Consider the following 19,916-nt stretch of genomic DNA (forward strand, 5'->3'; position numbering starts at 1 on the left):
TCTATAATTTTAAGAGGGGTTTATAAGCACAAGTTCAGGAATGGCTAAATGGGAAAGAATACTTGACAACACCCCAACTAACCAATGGTGCATTCTAAACAAGGCAAGGCAAGTAGAATGGCAAGCAATGTAAATATGTAAATAACCTTTCCCATCTGGAAGAAAGCATGAGAAAGACAAAAAACAAACGAACGAACAAACAAACAAAAAAAAACAGAGTAGGAATAACAGGTGTGGTGCTTTACTAAGCAATAAGGAAAAAAAGTACTCATTTTATTGATAATCACAAAACATTAACCAACTTTAATAGCAGGGATGCTTGTCATAAGCACACTTTAAAAAAATTTTTCAGTGCATTTACCTAACCAACCTTTGTATAAATGCGAATCAGTCAGGCTCTTTTCTCACCAACACCTACACTAATTTAGGTTCCTTCTGTCCCTTCCATTCTGTACTTTGGTGTACCTTGGCCCATCGGAACTGGGCAAACCAAAACCATTAAAAGAAAAAAAGTTTCAAGAGAAACGGACCAAGCAGTGACTTAGGTGTCAAGACTGGTCTTATTCATCGGTTGGGTGCTGGGACTACCAGCAATCCCCACAGCTGGCCAGCACCTGGTGGCAGCCAGGCTGACCCGACGGGTCACGGCTGGCCTGACAATAAGCCCGGAGACGCTGCCGTGGCCTTCGCATCCCGCTGGGCCGGTTCAGGGAGTAGCAGGCTCAGTAAAGGGAGTGCTGGGGAAGGCGGGAGTGGGGCAATGTGTACTTTTCTCCCGGAACTGTGGTTCTATTACCCCCACCTGGGCTCAGGTAGCGCCTAGTAAACCAGGAGACAGCCCTGGGGCTCGCTCCCGGCCAGGCTGCAATCCCTGGTCCCCTCTCCCCACACTGCCATGTCTCTGCCACCGCCGCCGCCGCCGCCGCCGCCACCACCCGCCGGCACCCGTGACCCAGTGACCCCGGAGGTCTGGCTGGGGCCCGTGACCCCGGAGCACTGGGCATCCGGACCCCCCTCGCAGGCGCAGCCGCTATTAAGGCAGGAGGCTAAAGAGGAGGAGGAAGGGGAGGAGACAGGCGTCCAGGGCGCCTGGGGAACCGGCACGGCGGAGCAGCGGCGGCGGGGCTGGGGGGAGGCCGCCGAGTCGGCCGCGGCCGAGGAGGGGCAGGTGGAGGCCGGGGGCGCCGCGGCCGTAGGGTCAGGGTGCCCTTCGGGGGGCGCGAGTGGAGGCCGCGGGCGCTGGCGGCGGCTCCTCGCCTGGCTGCAGCGGCGGCAGCCCCAGTGCTGCCCCTGTGCGGCGCCCCTTCCCCGCTCCGCCGCGCACTGTTGTCATGGAGGAACCAAGATGGCGGCTCTGGCCTACAACATGGGCAAGCGGGAGATCAACCACTACTTCAGCGTGAGGAGCGCCAAGGTGCTAGCGCTGGTGGCTGTGCTGCTGCTCGCAGCGTGCCACCTCGCCTCCCGCCGCTACCGAGGTGAGCGGGCCCTCCCCCTGCCCGGGCCGGCCGGGGGGAGGCGGCGACGCGGAGGCTGGAGGCCGCCCCTCTCGCCCGGCGCACGCCCACGCCCACGCGGCCTCCCTCCCGCCCGGCCGGCCGGGGAGGCGGTGCCCCCACGTGCCCCCAGGTGTCCCCAGCGGCGGGCTGGCGCCCCAGGCCAACAAAGCGGACCCCAGTGTGGGCTGCCACAGGACGAGGGCCAGTGGTTGTGGGCACCCCCCCCCCGGCCGCCAGAGCTGAGGTCGGGGGTGCCAACCTCGGGCCTGGCCCAGGGGTCTGCCGGAGTCTGTCTCCTGTGCGCTCTGGGCTCGGGGAGACACTCCAGAACCCGGGCTCTAGTGCAGCAGGTCGGACAGACAGCCCTAGGGGGGAGCCCTGGGGGGCAGCCCCCGGCGCGTGCAGGCAAGGTCGCCCTGCAAGGGGCACCTCTGCTAAGAGTGGGGTCGCAGATCCTACTTCTAAGGATCCGGCTCCTTAGCCTTCGTTTAATCGGGCCTCTGCCCTGTAACAGCAGGGCTAGGCTGTTTGTTGGACAGCGGCAAGGGCCGCCCCATTTTCCTTTGCCAAAAGGGTGACAGCTGGCAAAGACGCCTGTGGCCAATGGAGGAGGTGCCACCCAACCTTTATGATCCAGAAACATTTAAAGGGTTCAGATTGCAAACTTTTTGCAAAGTAAAGGCACTGGGGCAGATTTTTGAAAAGAAGTTAAGGGTTGACAGGAGTAAAGGTGGGCGGTGAAATCAAGTTGTAAACTATATGAAAGCAGGCCCTTAGCTATGGGTTTTGAAATTGGTGTATAGGGAAAAAAGAAGTGTGACCTCCTTATTTCAGAACGAATTATCTTTCAGTAATCGTGGGATATTTACTTGTCCTTGTTGATTGATTTTTTTCCCCTCTGTAAAAATGCCTGGCAGGAGGAGAGAGATTAATAATGATAGGATCTTTTATTTTTTGGCTCTTAATACTATCAAAGCCATTATCTGGACAGCTCTTGGTGACTGTGAGATTAATTAGTCAAGATGTAATGTGTAATGGACAGGTGCACATTAACGCTGTGCCCATTTAACTTCACACCCACTTTGGCAAAATATCCAGTAAACATGGTACTGGAATCTGAGCTGCCTTCTCATCCTGAGAGATCTTTCAAAGTATAGAACATTTTGATCAATTATGCTGCTTTATTTCCTCCAACTCCTGAGGATTAAAAATCTTATACTCTAGTACCATACTGGGTGAACAGCTCTTCAGATTAAATATACAAAATTGATACAGAAAGTTAGAGTATATTCTTTTGGCCTCTTTCCTCCAGGCACTTGCAGATCACAGCCATATGACATGGCAGGGCCTTGGTTCATCTGCAGTCACTGTGATAGAAGTCCAGCATTTTCTTTGAAATGCAAAATAAAAGTAGCAATACTGATGCATTGATTTGTGGTGATTTTGAGGAAATATTTCTTTTAACTACTATTAATCATTTTATGTGAATTTGGTATGACAGTAACTTTACTCAGTTTTGTGTATGTGATAGTAGTAGGGATAAATTTTATAACTGCAGTACTACTGTCCTAAAGGTTAACATCTAAACTCCCCTCCTTTTATGATTGTACTTTCTCTCTTTTGATAAGCTTGGAATACTAATTTTTATATTTAGAGTGTATATTTCATCTTATCAAGATGTGTCATCAGCAGGGAGAATAGAATGTCAGATGGGACCTTATGAGTCAGCGTAGCAATCTGGGATTGTTTGTAAAGCCTCCTTCAGAAGCAAGTCATCAGTTTCCATAGGTGCTTCTGTGCCTTAAGTGTGAAGCAGTACACCTGGTGTTTATACTTGCCCAGACTGAATGTCAAGAACTTGAGCCAAAGACTAGGAAAAATAAACATCTTAACAGGAACATTTTAGCCATCTTCATGCGTTGACAGTGTCAAACTGAGTCAGGTGCAATGCTCTTCACACGAGGGTAACCATACATTTGAATCACATCATAAATCTTTAGAATAACAAAGGACCTTATATTAGATGAACAGGTTTAGACTGGGTATTAGGATCTTGGATGTGTGGGTATGGGTCTGTTTCAGGCATGTTAAAGTGAATGTAGTTTGCATATACATGTTCAGTATCTCTTGCTTTACAAACTACGGAAAATAAAAGGAAAATTACACACTACAGAAAGTAAAGCTTGGCAGATACTGTGTGCTAACACTGAACACTTATTATATGCCAGGAACTGTTCTACTAAGGGTTTCACATGTTTTAATTCATTTTGTCTATACAGCCTTTCTGTGAGGTAGATTAAATTAGCATATTTCATCCCTCAACCCCCATTTTTAACATCTCTGTAATCAGGATGAGTCTTTAAAACTTTGATTGCATGTCAAAGTTTAATTGGTAACATTTTTTCTTACTATGACATAAAATGATGATGTGTCTTACAATCAATGGTTTTAGATTGAGTGAATTACTGTATTATTTAGATTTTAAAGATGAGGCTTGAGAGGTTAAGTAAATTGCCTAAGGATTCACAACTAGTCAGTGAGTGGGCTAGGATTTAGAACCCAGTTAGTCTGCCTCATGTTATATTCTGCCTTTAACAGAGCTTCTTAGACAGTGGAAATGTATAGAAGATGAGATGAGAAAGCATTTTCCAGGGAGCCATGGGTTAAACAATTTAGGAACACTAAGTGAACCTCAAAGTACTAGCCAAGGGTTTTCCTTCCCAGCTAAGAGATTACTTTTCTAAAAGTTGTATGTATAAAACTTCAAAATCTGACCTGAGCCTACTTTTTGTTACCTTTGTTTTTTCCTTATTCTTCCTAAACTCCAGGCTCACAGTCTAAACATGCTTTGCCCTTTTATACATCGCACAGATACCTGATTTTCTTTTCCTGCAATGACCTCTCTCCCCTTGAAAAGAAAGTACAGGTTTTTCAAGGCCTGGTTCAAATGTCACCACTACAGAAGTAGGAATTAGGAATTCAGTTCTGCCATGCAACTTGTACATACTTATCATGTTGTATTGTAATAATTGGTATCTACCTCCCCACACAAACTGTGAGCTTCCAGGAGTATCTTATTCATCTTTAAATCATTAGAGCCTCACACACAGTAGGAACTCTGTGAATAACTATGGATAACTAGATTTTCAAAGTTCTTATTTTCTCCCATTTTCCTCCTTGCATTTGGTTCTTTTGTGGCTTTAATTGAATTTCATGTTCTAGTCTCTATTTTAGAAAGTAGGGGTTTTTTTGTATTATTAATATTATCTTCACATAATATAGTAGAATGACATTTTAAAAATAATTACTCTATTAACTATTTTTTCTAAATTTTATAAATATCTCACATTACTGAATCACAAAATGTCTATTAGTAATGTGATTACAGATTAAAAACATCATTTCTGTGACAGGAGGCCAGTTATCTGTAGCCTTAAGGATAGTTCCAATCTGGATAAATTTTAATTTTTTAAATTGATAAAGTTAACTGAATTCAAATGCCTTAATTTTGTTGAAATTGAATTCCTTTTTTTGTCACTAAGCATATTAAATGCCAATGTTAAACGTTATTGCATGTTTTGGAGGAAAGTAAGTTGAAAGCTTCAGAAATTAAAGCAAGAAAGATGCAGGGCTAGGTCTCTTTGCCTTTTCTTCGAGTTTTAGAAAGGTCCCGATTTATATGACATCACTTGTGGTGATACATTCCTAGCTTGTCTAAGGAAAAAGTTTAATGATGATTTTCAGCACAGGCTAAAGTATAATTTGCTGAATTTTAGACAAACAAAATATTCTGCAGACTATATTCCAAACTTAATGGTCTGGTATTTCATGGTTGGTAGTAGGAAACACAGAGCTTTAGTAGAGTGACTCAGTCTAAAGGTGCAGTGTGCCAGAGGTATTCTGTTCAAAGGAAAATATATGTTGTGGTTTATTTAGGACATCAGATGTTTTCTTTAGTTGTTAAACTTTGTTTTTCAGCTTGTTTTTATTTGTTTATTTTGTTTGCTTTTAGGTATCTTTCTATTATAGAAAAATCATGCATGAAAACCTGAGACTGTAGACTGACAAACCAGAATGCTTATACTTATAATAACAGAATAAAGAGGAAGACAGTGAGCCATTCATCTACATAATCGTAGTGTTGGAGATAGCTGAAGTAGAAAATTCTACCCCTTTAGTTGCTTTTTTTTTATTGTGTTCCTCACTGGATTTATCTGAACACTTGGCAACTTTTCATCTCATGTTGGTTGTATTAAAGTAGCTATCAAAATTATACTAGGCAATTGAAAATAATGACTGTTTTTGTTTTGTTTTGTTTTTGGTAAATTTGGAAAGGAAAATACTTGCCAGCAGATATTTACATATAGTTAGTATAAATAAAAACGTGGCATGTTATTTTAATATCTAGATTTATATATAGTGATTTGATCTAAAAAATATTTTCTTTCCAAGAAAAGAGAACCTGTTTTAGAGTATGCCATTTTGTGGAGTTTTATTTTATGGATCAGGTTAATTTATTTTAATCAGATCACAATAGTCTTTATTATTACTAATATTTTTATTATTTTGCTGACAAATATAAAAAAGCCATTCTCTTCTTGCCTTTTCAGTTGTCTAGTTAGCAAATCTTTTATTTCTCTAACAATTCTTTATATTAGATTCTCTGTATTAAAATAACTGGTGTAGTTCCTGTCTTCTAACTGGACCCTAACTGATATGATACAGAGACAGATAAATTAATTTCAGATATAAGGTTTGTAAAAAACCTTTGCATTAAGAAATACGTTGAGTCACTGTCAACTACCATTCATTAACAAATTAAGAATTTCTTTCTTGGAAAGATCAGTAGCCTCTAAAATACTGTGTTTATAGTGCCTTTTGGTTAGTGACAACTTCAAATCTTTTTTGCTATGGGGTTTTTCTAATATGTGGTAATCAGATTAGAGCTGTTTTCCAATAGCTCAGCTACTGAGAAACAAGGTGTGGGTAGTAGTATTGAGGAGGAAAAGAAGTTTGCATTTTAAACACATTTTCTGGTGAGAAAAGACTGACTATTTTAAAGATGTTGGTGTGGCACTTCCATCTCCATGAAATCATATTGATAACCCATACAGATGCATCACAAATAATATAATCTCAGACACTGAATATTGATCAAGGTGTGTTTCTTTCTAGGCTTTTATTTAAAAAACAAAAATAACAAGCAAAAAAAAAAAGGAAGGGAGAAAGAAGAAATAAAAGGAATAAAAACACTACAGAACTAACACCTAGATATTTGTAGCTTATAACTTTTAGAAAATAGGTGTGTTACAAACTTTAAGTTGGTTTAATAGATGTGTTTAAAGAGATAGAAATGCTATAAACAATGGAATTTTCACCTTAATTTTAAATATTTACTAGATTTTTAATAGGATTTTATTATATGGCTATTATAAAAGAATGCTGCAGAAGTGCTGTTTTTAGGAAAATAACTTAATTGTGTGTTCCTGCAGTTCTTTCTTTACTCATCCTTGGTTATTTATGTACCTTAATTTTCTTTTAGAACTAGAATTAGTTTTTAAAAATTAGGAATAATTAAGAACTAATTATTTGTAGTTTACTTAGAGATAGGTTATTAATCTTTGAAATACAAAAAAAAGAACAAATTCTGCTCAGGTTACATATATAATTATAAAAATTTAATAATTGATATCCTACTTTCCTTCTCCTGCTTTCTTTATCCAGTTTTCCACCAAGATAATGCAGCATTTTTACTCTTCCTTCCTGTTCTACTTTAGAATTTGTGACACTGAGGCAACAATACTTTCAGTGTTTATACATACTTGTCTTGCATTTGTATCACCTTTTGTCTATATTTTGGCCAGATAGATGAATAATTGGATTGAGAAAAGAGATGTGTTCTTCTACTTTAAATACTTTTGGGTCTTCCTATCTCCACCCTGAAAGGTTCACATTACCATTTTTTTTCTGTAGTATTTCTCTTACCGGACTCCTTAGCCTGACCATAACTAATTGTCAAACAAATATAGCTTGCTGTTGACTGTTAATAAGAAACTAGAGATTAATCAATAATATTTATATTTCATTATAATCCCATGTTAATCTAAATATATAATTTTTCCTTCATTTGTTTGACATATTTAAACTTAAATGCCTCCAAACCGTTTTTTAACCCCTTTGGTCATGTATATTTAACTATTGTACAATAAAATGTCCAAAGGAAGTAGAGTGATTCTTTGTACTAGTTTACATGGGACTGAGGGATTTCCTAGTTATGGAACTTTGTGTTTAAAACCAGGACTCCAGATATGCTAATGCACTATGCATTATAATAGTTGACTAGGAAGTCATTTTCAAAGTCTTCTCTTTTATCCCTTAACTTTTCTTTCTCAGCTGGAAGTAGGAATGATAATCAGATGTAAAGGCTGGTTTGAGGTTGAGCTGATGTCCCTGGGAAAAAACTCCGAAGCAGAAGGAACTGCCAAAGTAGTGAATGTAGCATTTAGGAGCTAGGAGTCTTTTACAAGTTGAAGTATAAACCATTAGTAGCTCTTACCCTCTTGGATATTAATGTATTAATATTTATCATGCTTCTCGTGAATGGGTAATATGCACCTGGAAAGTATAGCAAAACATAGAAACCTGTACTTGCTGATCTCAGGGACCTTGAATAGGGTCAAGATAGCCAACTTACAAAAATTTAACTATTGCTTATACTACTGTTGTATTTAACTGTTATAGGCAATGATTCATGTGAATACCTTCTCTCAAGTGGCAGATTTCTTGGAGAGAAAGTTTGGCAGCCTCACAGTTGTATGATGCATAAGTACAAAATCAGGTATGACTTCTTCATTTTGTTGTTTGTTTTCTTTTCTAGAAAGGGTCTTAATGTCTAGTGGAGAGGGGTTGATGAAACAAGAGAGTACTTTCTCCTCTATTTGGGGGTAGAGACTTACTGACTGAGGGTAGGGATAGTGCTGATTCCAAATAAAGATTCCTGCCCTAAAGCTTTAGGGAAAGAGTTTTGGCCTAGCTGCTTTATCTCAGGTGAGAGGTAATCAGGCTTAAGGCAATAGCCCTTGAGCAAAGGACTCTTGCTCTGCAATTTGGATGCCTACCTACTGGTGCCATTCTGAGGATTAAGAGATAGTAGATATAGAGCACTTAATAGAGTTAGAATACATCTTAAACATTTAACGAATGCGGCTGTTATTATTGAGAGTTAGTTGATCATAGGTACATGGGACTGGTAAGTTACACAAACCTGGCTACCCACTTCTGAAGCAACATAACCATATGTGTAACAATCCTGTGCAACTTTTTTTATAAACCATGTGCTTTCGAAATGCCAATATGCTGATTTTACTTATTGTAATGTTTCTTTGTTGATTTCAGCGAAGCAAAGAACTGCCTTGTAGATAAACATATTGCATTTATTGGAGATTCCAGAATTCGTCAGTTGTTTTATTCTTTTGTAAAAATAATTAATCCCCAATTCAAAGAAGAAGGAAATAAGGTAAAACTTGTCTATTCCCTTCTGTAGGGTATTGTTGTAGAAGTTAACTAACTGAATAGTTATAGGAAGAATGCGTCTCTCCAGAGCAACAGTAGCAACAGGAAAAGTTTTATTTTGACTTCGGGAATGGTAGGGGAAAGAAACGCGATTTGCTATAATGGGGAGCATGAAAAAAAGCAGAGATGGATAAGGTATTGGCAAGCTTTTTATTAACTTAGTAAACTTTTAGTTTTTAGAAATAATAAATTCTTACCATGGAAAAATTTTCAAAAACTTCTCAGAAAGAAGACAAAGAGAAAATATAATTTCTTATCCTCCTATTAATATTTTGCCAGATTTCTTTTCGGTCTTTTTTTTTAAACTGTACTTGTAATCTTTTAGCATGTGTAATTTTATATCTTGCTTTTTTTCCCTACCACTTATCATAATTCACCCATATTATATAATCAACTTAAGTATCTTCTTAATGGCAACATATTATTGAGTGGATATAATGTAATTTTATATAATCTTTCTTTTTTTTAGGTTTTTTTAGTTTCCTAATTTTTTGCAGTAAAAAAGGATGTTTTCAGTTACTTCTTTGTGTGAAGACTTTGCTTTTTAAATTATTTCCTTAGGATGGGATCACTACAATGCAAATATTAGGTTAAAGAATATAAACATTTTAAAAATTATCATTACATTACCAAATTGTTTCAATTTATATTTTAATTAGCAGTATATATTGGGGCCTAATTTCTGAAACCTTTCTGGCACTGGGTGATCATGCTATAAATTAAAATAACAATGCAATAAATTTCTGCTATTGATTTTGTTTGAAAATGTCTCATTTTGAATATATATCTTTCTTTGAAAACTAATAAGGATTAATATCTTTTTATATGTTAATTAATTAGTTAATGTATTTTTGGTGGATTATCTCATCATATCCTTTTGTTTATACATTTTAAAGTAATCCAGGGTTCTAACCCCTGTCTTCAAACAGCATACAGTTGGGAGTGGGGAGTGGCAAGGGGAGAAAAGGAGACTCCATGAAAGTTCTGAATTGTAAGGGAAGTAGCTCATGAATTTATGAAAATCTGCCTATATACATGAATTTTCCCTGTGGTAAGGATTTGAAAACTTAGGGCCTTCCCAGCTAAGTTGCTATTCACATAGTAATGATGCTAAAGGGTCCTAAGTCCTTAGGAACTATTCTTTGAATCATGCGAACAATAAAGTTAACTTTTCATTTCTATAAATGTATTTTCCATTGTATTTATACAAAATTATACAGAAGAATTAGAACTATTTAATAATATGAAAATATTATTTAAAATAAAAATCTTTAGTAAACTTTTAAAAAGATTTCTGATTTCAAAGAAAGTTTTAATATTTTTGAACTTAGCATTGTGTGACTTTCTGAAAATTGGAGTAATAGATTTGGCAACAGGTAGTTGGAAAAAGCTATAATGGTTTAGTCAAGCTAAACGTAGACACAATATGGCACATTGTTTCTTAGCCCCAGTTATAACATGTAGGTTTCCAGTTTTTAATTTCTAGGGGTGTCCAGTTATCCCAAAATTGCCAAACAAGATACATTTTAATTTAAAAATGCATTTAAAAAGAAACAAGTAAGGAGAGTTCCAAGTTTAAAGAGACAGTTATCAAGAAAATATTTAATTCAAACTACTAGTAGAGCATTTGCCAAATTATATTTTATATATTCTCTTGTCTCTGCATCTCAAGAACAGAAATTGCGTATCATCATCATTATTTTTTAATACATTTCTTGTGCCTAGCACAGTCTGACATATTGTAAAAGCTTATTGTTAATTTTTTTTAAAGCCAGTGTGTGGGTTTGTTTGGGTGGAATGGGAGTATTGAAGATAATTCTTTGTTTGAATTTGATTTCTTTTTTGTATTGAGGCAATTTTTTTTTAAGAGACATTAGAGCTAGATTGTTTTTTTCAAATTATACTTTGTGAAAAATTAGTTCTGTGATAAGCTTTGGTCAAATGAATTTGGGCAGAGCGGGGTATCATATCTCCCTCTTAGATGGTTTTAGTTTAGGCTAGGATATTGAAAACTTGAGAAGTCTTGCAGTAAAGAAACCCATTTTATGTTGCTTCCAGCCATAAGGCAGGCTAGATACTCTAGAGGCTCCTTCTACTTCAAACCAACTACAGCACAGATTTTGAAAAATACTGTGGATGTATTTCTTGACTTTGAGGAAATGGAAGACACTCTTCAAAAAGAAACAAACTATGAGGCAAAACCAGAGATGAGAACAATGATAACAGACAAGCAGGAACTGTTCAGGTTGCCCTGAAGGCAAATGCCAATAGCTGTAGTTTCCTGTATGTAGAAAGTTAAGCTTTGGGCCAGCATATTTCTCAGTAACAATATTGGAAGCCAGAGGACAGTAGAATAGTAGCGTTAAAGTTCTGAGAGAAAGTAAGTTTCAACCTAGAATTGTATACCTAGCATAAAAATTTCTTTATTTTCAAAATATAGGGCATTTTCAGATATACAAAAACTGTGAGGGTTTACTACCAAACAGACTTGTACTAAAGGAGTTTCTGAAGGATAAACATCAGGAAGGAAGGAAATGTTTAGAAAAAATGATCTGAAATATAAGAAGCAATGGTTAAAGAAAATAATAAACATGTATGCAAATCTAAACACTGTATAAAATAATAGTGTCTTTTTGCACTTAGCGAAAAGACAGAACTAAAGAACTGACCAATAATACCACGTAAGCCAGAGAGAGATGAGCACAATTAAAGTGTTCTAATGTACTCTGTATGCTCTAAGATATTGTCTTCCTTTAAAACTTAAGTTAAAGATGTACAGTAAAACTTCAAGGGTAAAGACTAAAATAACAGAATTAAAATGTATAAATTACAACGCAGAAGAAGAAAAAAATTAAAAATTATACTCATCTAATGCCAAATATGTATTATACACACATACCCATCCACACATGTGATATACATATATACACACAAACATGTATATATGTAAAAAGCATTTTACATATAGGTATATAAAAACTATGTATGTGTAGGGAGGATAGAAATCAAAAACTAAGATGGTAGAAACATTTATAATCAACATAAATGCAAGTAGCCTAAACTTGTGAGCTAAACACGGATTTCCAGATTGTTTTTGAAAAGAACTTTCTGCTGCTTAAAAAGATATATCTATTAATAAAATAAAAGGACTTGGGAAGGTTTTAATTAAAAATGAAAAAAGATTCACCAGACAAATGCTTATTAAAGAAAGATAAGCCATATTAATACAATACAAAATAGATTTTAAGGTAAAAATCATTATTAGGCATACAGAAAGTCACTTTCTAATGACACAGAGTTCAAATCACTAAGATTTTAAACTTGTAGGTATCTAATAAATTGGGTTTAAAATTTATAAAGCAAAAATTAATCTAACTGCAATGAGAAATTGACAAATCCTGCCTAGTGGGACAATTGCTCACTGGTCTCTCAATTAATAATAGGATAGGCAAATAAAACTAGTAAACTTATAGGAGACAATTAACATACATGATTTTACAAGCTTATAGCTCAGTAACTTAGAGAATATACTCTAAAATTAGAGAATATATTTTCTCAAAGCACATATGGAACATTTTTTTGACCATATATTATGTCATTAAGCAAGTCCCAACAATATCAGAGAGTTGGCATCATTCTTTCTCTTTTAGGTAAGTTACTTTACATTCAAATTTAACCTGATGAAAACTCTAGAAGTCTACAGTAAATGTTCTTAATGGTGGAATGGTAGACACATTTCCATTAAAATCAGGAAAAAGACAAAGATATCCATTACTGCTGCTTCTATTCAACATTATATTAGAGGTTCTTGCCAAAGAAAGATAATTTAAAGATGTAAGAAATGGAAAAAATAAACTTAGGAGTCCATAAGATATCATACAATTCTCTACATAGAAAATCCCAGAGAATCTGTAGAAAATTTATTAGAAATAATAAAGATTTTGACAAGGTAGTTGATTATAAGATGAACATACAAAAATAAATTCTGATACCTCAATAAAACTATTAAAAATTAATTGCATATCTACATGTCAGCAATATAAAGTTAAAAATGTTTTTAAAATACGTCATGTGCAGTAGTAACAAAAACTATGTTACATAGGAATAATACAAATGTGGACTATCTGTATGCAGAAAAGCCACAAAACTTTATTGAAAGACAGTGTAAAATGGACATAATTAAATAGAAGATATATACTGTATTCCTGGATGGGAAGACTCAATATTGTAAAGATGTCAGTTATTTCCACATTGATCTGTAGGCTCAATGTAATCGCCAATAAATCTTAAGAGAATTTATTGTGGAACTTTACCAGTTGATTCTAAATTTTATATAGAAGGGCAGTAGACCAAGAATAACCAAAAAAAAAAAAAAAAATCTGAACAACAAGGTTGAGACGACTTGATCTGCAATATCAAGATTTAGTTTAACACTGTAGTAATTAAGACAGTGTGATATTGGTACAGAGTTAAAGAAACCAGTGGAATAGAATATAGAGCTCTAAAATAGACATATGTGTATACAAAGACTTAATTAGTAACAGATATGCCATTGAAGATCCTTGGGGAAAGGAAGGTCTTTTCAATTAATGTTGCAAAGGCAGTTGGTGCATGGAAAAAAGTGAAATTGAATTCCTACCTCACATCATCAAGTAAAATCATTTCTAGATGAGTTTAGACTTAAATATGGAAGTCAAAACTTTGAAACCTTTAGAAAAAATGCAGGAGAATATCTTCATTACCTTAAGGGAGGGAAAAGCTTCTTAGAAAAGAAACAAAAATTACTACCCATAAAGTAAAGAATTGATAAATTCACATACCTTAAGATTAAGAGTATCTGTTCATCAAAAGATACCTTGGAAAAATGACACACTACAATTGGGAGAAGATATTTGCAATGTATATCCAAGAAATATATGGAACTACGAATTCATGAAAAAGACAACCCGATAGACAAAAAGGGGTGGGGGTAGGCATGCCCAGGCATTTACTGAAGTGGAAACATGAATCCATATGTAAAGCTAAAGGATCCTTAATGTCATTAGTAATCAGGGAAATGTAAATTAAGACTGTAGATGAGATATCATTTTATACTTACTTTAATGGCAGAAATTAAGTCTGACAATAGCAAAAAATATGAAATCTGACAAGATGTGTTACGCTATGTATCAGTAGATGTCTTAAAAACTGTTGATGACAGTTTAAATTGTTCCAGACACTTCAGAAAATAATTTGCATTATCATGTGAATGTAGACACTTGTATAGTGTATGAATCTATGGAACTATTAAGGAAATGCTTACTCGTATATTAAGAGACATGTACAGGAAGGTAACTATCAGTGCTATTTATAATCTAGAGATCTTGGCGTATTGCATTAACTGACTTAGATTCCACAAAAATAATAAAAATATTTGATATTAACAAAAACAATATTGATATAATAAATTGATTGATATATATAAGCTTTTAAAGGTCAGGGAATGTTCTAGATTAAATGAGACTAAAGAGATATGACAACTAAATGTGATATCTGATTTAAATTGGATTGTAGATTAAAATATAAGAGCTATCAAGAGAATATTGTTGGGTAATTGGGTAAATTTGAATGTGGACTATATATAAAATGAGATATTTTATCAATTTCACATTTCTTATGTGGGATTATGGTATGATAGTTATGTGGGAGAATGTCCATGTTCTTAGCAGATACATGTTTAAGTATTTAAGGATGAACTGTTATGACTTCTGAAATTTAGTTTCACATAGTTCAGCAAAAGAGAAAAACTCTATACAGTGTATGTGTATGTAGAGAGAGGAAAAGAGATGAAGCTGGTATAAGAAATGTTAACAGGCCGGGCGCAGTGGCTCACGCCTGTAATCCTAGCTCTGGGAGGCCGAGGCGGGTGGATCGCTCGAGGTCAGGAGTTCGAGACCAGCCTGAGCAAGAGTGAGACCCCGTCTCTACTAAAAATAGAAAGAAATTATCTGGCCAACTAAAAAATATATATACAAAAAAAATTAGCCGGGCATGGTGGCTCATGCCTGTAGTCCCAGCTACTAGGGAGGCTGAGGCAGTAGGATCGCTTAAGCCCAGGAGTCTGAGGTTGCTGTGAGCTAGGCTGATGCCACGGCACTCACTCTAGCCCGGGCAACAAAGTGACACTCTGTCTCAAAAAAAAAAAAAAGAAATGTTAACAATTAGTAAAGGGTTAGGGGAGTTCATTTAATTCTGTCAATTTTGCTATAACTTTGAAATTTTTCAAAATTAAAAGTTGGAGAGAAGGCCAACAACACCACTAAACAATATATCATTTAAAGATTCATATATATATATAAGACTATATTTTTTAAAAAAACAAGCAAAGCGTAAATACAAAATGCATGATACTGGTTTTCTTTGGATGAAGCGGGGAGTTAAGATAGGGAGAGGAAGCATAGGTAGTTCAGTGTGTTGGTAATGCTCTGATTTGTGTCATGGATTTATGAGTGTTTATTATTCTTTTGTGTGCTTTGTGACTTTCATATGTGACTTTTTGTATATATCAAATATTATATTAAAATAATAAAGGAAAAGAAGAAAGAAATTGAGTTGAATATACTAAGCAATGCAAAAGGAAGAAAAAGAAAGTTCATTTACAACCATAGGTGTGTCTTTCTAATAAAAGAAAAAAACAAAAAAGAAAAAAAAAGACAGTTCATAATACATTATTTCTCTAAGGACAAATTTTTAAAAGATTAGGGGTGAGGTAGAAGAAAGAGAAGACCTGTGTGATTTTGTTCAACCTAGTATTTCCATTTGTCTGGTTAAATAAATGAAAACGTTTCAACTTTGGTTTTAGGAGCAGAATTAGCTTCTTCTTGACCACCCTGACCCCCATCCTACCTAAGATTTCTAACTCTGAAAGGATTTCCGTTCTTTATATGGAACACTCGGTTACAAGAAGTTGTATTCTCTGAATTTTAATTTTTGCTGTAAATGGACCGTTTATATACTGTCTTCACAGTGAAACCTATAATAACCTCAAGTCATATATGTCCATTCCTATTTAGTCAGGGCCTATACTAGTATACTGGTGAGAATGGACTAGATGTTGCTGCAGCAGCAAACCACTCTACAGTCTTAACAAAGCAGGAGGTAATTTCTCACTTAGCGCTACGTGTCCTAGGTGAGTTGACAAGAGGCTTTGCTTCACAGTCATTTAAGGATTTCTGCTGTTGGTATTTTTGTCATTTTCTAGAGTACTTTGGAACCTTTGGTCTCCTCAGTCTCTGCATCAGGTTAAGGTAAGATAGAGACTAGAAAATTGTCTTGGAAAATTCAGCCTGAAAGTGACCCGTGTCACATCTAGTCATATTGCATTGGCCAGAACTAGCCATGTGGCTCTGTCCAACTTGAAGGGACTCAGGAAATGTAGGGAAGTAATCTGTCTCTGCCATAGATAGTAATACTAGGACTAAATTGGAATCCTGACAAGGTTGGCAAAAAGATAATTTATATAGGCATATTCATGTATCTGCCTGTTTGTAGTTCAAGTTTTAACTACATCTTAGATATGAACAATTTAACTAGTGTCATTTATTTTTTGGTATTCTCTGTGTAGGTTTTTTTAGCCTTGTGTTGAGTTTACATAGATAATTGAGATTTGGTGCATAAAAATAAATCAATAAAAGCAGCTAAGGGGGGAAGTTATTTACATAAATTTAATCTATACATTAGTGTTTCTCTGTTGTCTCCTTTTTTTATGGCAGCATGAAAACATTCCTTTTGAAGACAAGGTTGCATCAGTTAAAGTGGTAAGTTCATAGTAAGCTAGGCATTATAATGTCAAAACTGTATGCATTGGTTAATTTGTATACAGGCTAATGCTTTGTACATACTAAGTATATTTTAGTGTATTCTTGAGAGTAGTTAAGAATATTAAGATAATGAGATAAAAGTTTGTATGAATTGTGTTCTGTAATAAAATAGAAAAAAATGTGATCTCTCAAAATTTTATCCAGGAAAAACAAAATTGTAGCTTATTTTGAAACCAGTGTGTGTTCAGGATGAATGTGAATTTTCTGAATTCCCAATCATAATGAGAATTCAATGGGGATCAAGACAAAAATGTCCTTGACCTAATACAGCCTGCAGGTTTTTTTTTTATTGAAACTTTTTTATTGGGGTAAAATATACATATATAATTTACCAGCTTCACCATTTTTAAGTGTACAGATCAATGGTAAGAAAAAACATTTACATTCTTGGGGGATTTTTGCCCTTCCTTTTCCCCTCTTCCCTTCCCTTTCTAGTCTCTGGTAACCACCGTCTCCATTTTCATAAGATTCACTTTTTTAAATTTTTTTAGCTCCCACATATGAATGAGAACATGCCTGCAGATCTTTATAGTTCTCTACATGCAAATACAAATGGGATAAGGGTGGCAGAAAAGAAAAAGTGGGGCATTAGGAATATACAGAGCAAGGAATTGAAAGTAGTTTTTCTCCTTGAAGAAGTGACATTTTAACTGAGGCCTCAAGGATAAGGAGGAGTTAGTTAGGCTCAGTGGAAGAGTTTATGAGCATTATGTGCAGAAGGAACAGTATATGCAAAGTCCTAGAGAAAAAGGAACACATAGAGCATTCCAGGAACTGACCGAGAACACAGAGGGGGCTTAGAGAGCAAGGGTGAAGTGGCAGGAGAAACGGCAGAAGGGACAGGCAGAGGCCAGATCCTGGACCCTCTCAGCAATTTTCAGGACTCTGGATTTTTTTTCTGAGGGCAATTAAAAGTCCCTGAATACTTAAGCAGGGGTGTGGCAAGGTCAGCTTTAAGTTTTTAAAAGATTACTCTGGCTAAAATGTGGAGAGTAGATTAGAGAAAGGCAAAAAGTAGATACAAGAACTGCTGTGAGACTCTTGCCAAACTGAGATAGGAGATGACGGAGTCTTAGGGTGGTGTGTTACTTTTAAGTGCTCTGTAAGCAAATGTTAATGCTTATTTTGAACGGCAGAAATAAGAGTTTCTTTCAATGCCATGTGTGGAAACTTGGGGGAAAAAAGTTTCTTTTACTTTTTCTTTTCTTCTAACATTTCTCTTTTAGGATTTTCTGTGGCATCCAGAAGTTAATGGTTCAATGAAACAGTGTATCAAAGTGTGGACTGAGGTCAGTATTTGACAATATAGGCTTTTTTTTTTTTTTAAACAACCAAATTGTAAAAGCCCACATGCATTGGTTTTTCTCCCCTTTGCTGACCTGTCCTGCTCTCCTATACTTTGTACTTACCTTGTTGATAGCAACTAAGCTGTGCTGGACTGATTCTAGCACTTAACTGAGAAGAGAAAGTATTGATCCAGTGTTTGCCCTGCTACCACCATTTTAACTCTAAGAGAAATTATGTTTACCCCAGACTTGTAAGTCTTAAAACTTTTTATTAGTGCTATAGCTTAGCTAATTCAAACCCAAGTAATCTTCCAGCACAACAGACATTCTCTTGAGCATTGTTTTCCACTTGTCCTTCAAACTCATGCCCAGGTACTTTAGGAAACTTTTGTTTTTGTAGCCGTTATTCTCTTTTATTATTACATTTATGACCCAGAAGACAAGATGACTACATTTTAGCTCATGTAGTCATGTTTGGAGATAAATTAGATATAAAGGCAAACATGCTGTTATGTTTATGTTTGGAGATAAATTAGATATAAAGGCAAACATGCTGTTGACCTCAGAAAACCCCAAAGCTCTCACAAGTCCACTTTACAATCTCTACAGTAGTCTCTGTATAGCTCTTTGTCAGTCCTTTAATTAAACCTGTATTCTTTCCCAAAGGCATTTACATTTGGGGTGGATAAAACAATATTCAATTTTGTTGACCTTGTTTTGCTTAATTACCTATTCTGCAACAGTTTCAATTTTTTAAATTTTTTTGTTTCTCTTCACAGTAAATGTTTAGTGTTGCAGCCATATCATACAACAAATAGGCTTTTGTAGGATCTCGTGAAACCTAGCCACATTTTCTAACCTTGTTTCTTTGAGCAAATGTGTTCAAGTTTCTAAAAAATAAACATGTAGACAACTTCTAGAATTCAACTTTCTGGTAAATTGAGGTCTGCACTCACCTACTGTGTTTTGCTTTCATTCATATGTTTTTAAATGTCTAGAAGGACAGAATAATGTTATGTGTTTATTTAAAATGATTTAAACATATATTATACATTTATTTGTGCTGGACCTGAAGGTATATCCATTAAATTAGTAGCAATTCACAGTTAAACAAACATTAATACATTATAATGTGTAAGTCCTGCAAGATTCCAGAAAATCTTTAAGTTATTTACTAACCTGGAGTAATATTATATATTTAAATTTTCAACTCTAATAATTTGCTAAAGCTAGTTTTGAAGCCTTAGATTCTGTTGTAAAACTCTTTATAATTGCTGAGAGAAAGAAAAGATACAGTTTATTTAGGCAGATGGTCATTTGGTCACGTAAGATTGATTAGTTGATGGTTTTCATTCATTCAAGGAATATGTATGTATGTATATATTTTTTTACTATTTCCATAGTAAGCTGCAAGATCCTGAGACTACAAAGACCTACATCTTTATTATCCATGTACTATTGCTAGCTTCGTGCTGAATAATAGGAATGTGGCTGGGAATTAGCTCTAATCTCAGCCCTCAAGGAATTTTCAGTCTTGTTAATGGTGATTTACTGATGAATAATGATATGGTAATTCAAAGGCTAACACAGAATTAAGCACAAAGAACAACGAAAGCACCATGGATAGAAGCACTTAGGATGGGAGGTGGTGAGAATATAGGTGATGTTCTAAGAAAGTTTTACAGAGGAAATAATATTTC

General features: G+C 35.9%; 1 protein-coding gene across 3 annotated transcripts in view; it reads left to right on the top strand.

Moving 5' to 3' along the window:
* Nucleotides 1-1,066: 1,066 nt before the first annotated feature.
* CASD1 (CAS1 domain containing 1) overlaps nt 1,067-19,916 on the top strand; it is a 42,246-nt gene continuing 23,396 nt past the window's right edge. For 2 of the 3 annotated variants that reach the window (XM_045564364.1, XM_045564365.1), the window contains exons 1-5: nt 1,215-1,478; nt 8,241-8,337; nt 8,895-9,015; nt 16,823-16,867; nt 18,157-18,219. In XM_045564364.1, the coding sequence (XP_045420320.1) occupies nt 1,346-1,478; nt 8,241-8,337; nt 8,895-9,015; nt 16,823-16,867; nt 18,157-18,219 (459 nt within the window). In that variant the 5' untranslated portion in view covers nt 1,215-1,345. Of the gene's footprint in view, nt 1,479-8,240; nt 8,338-8,894; nt 9,016-16,822; nt 16,868-18,156; nt 18,220-19,916 lie in introns of all 3 variants that reach the window. The other variant, XM_045564363.1, reaches the window with a different exon arrangement.

Source organism: Lemur catta, chromosome 11 (genome assembly GCF_020740605.2).
Source record: "Lemur catta isolate mLemCat1 chromosome 11, mLemCat1.pri, whole genome shotgun sequence".
In the NCBI taxonomy this organism is placed as follows: Eukaryota; Metazoa; Chordata; class Mammalia; order Primates; family Lemuridae; genus Lemur; species Lemur catta.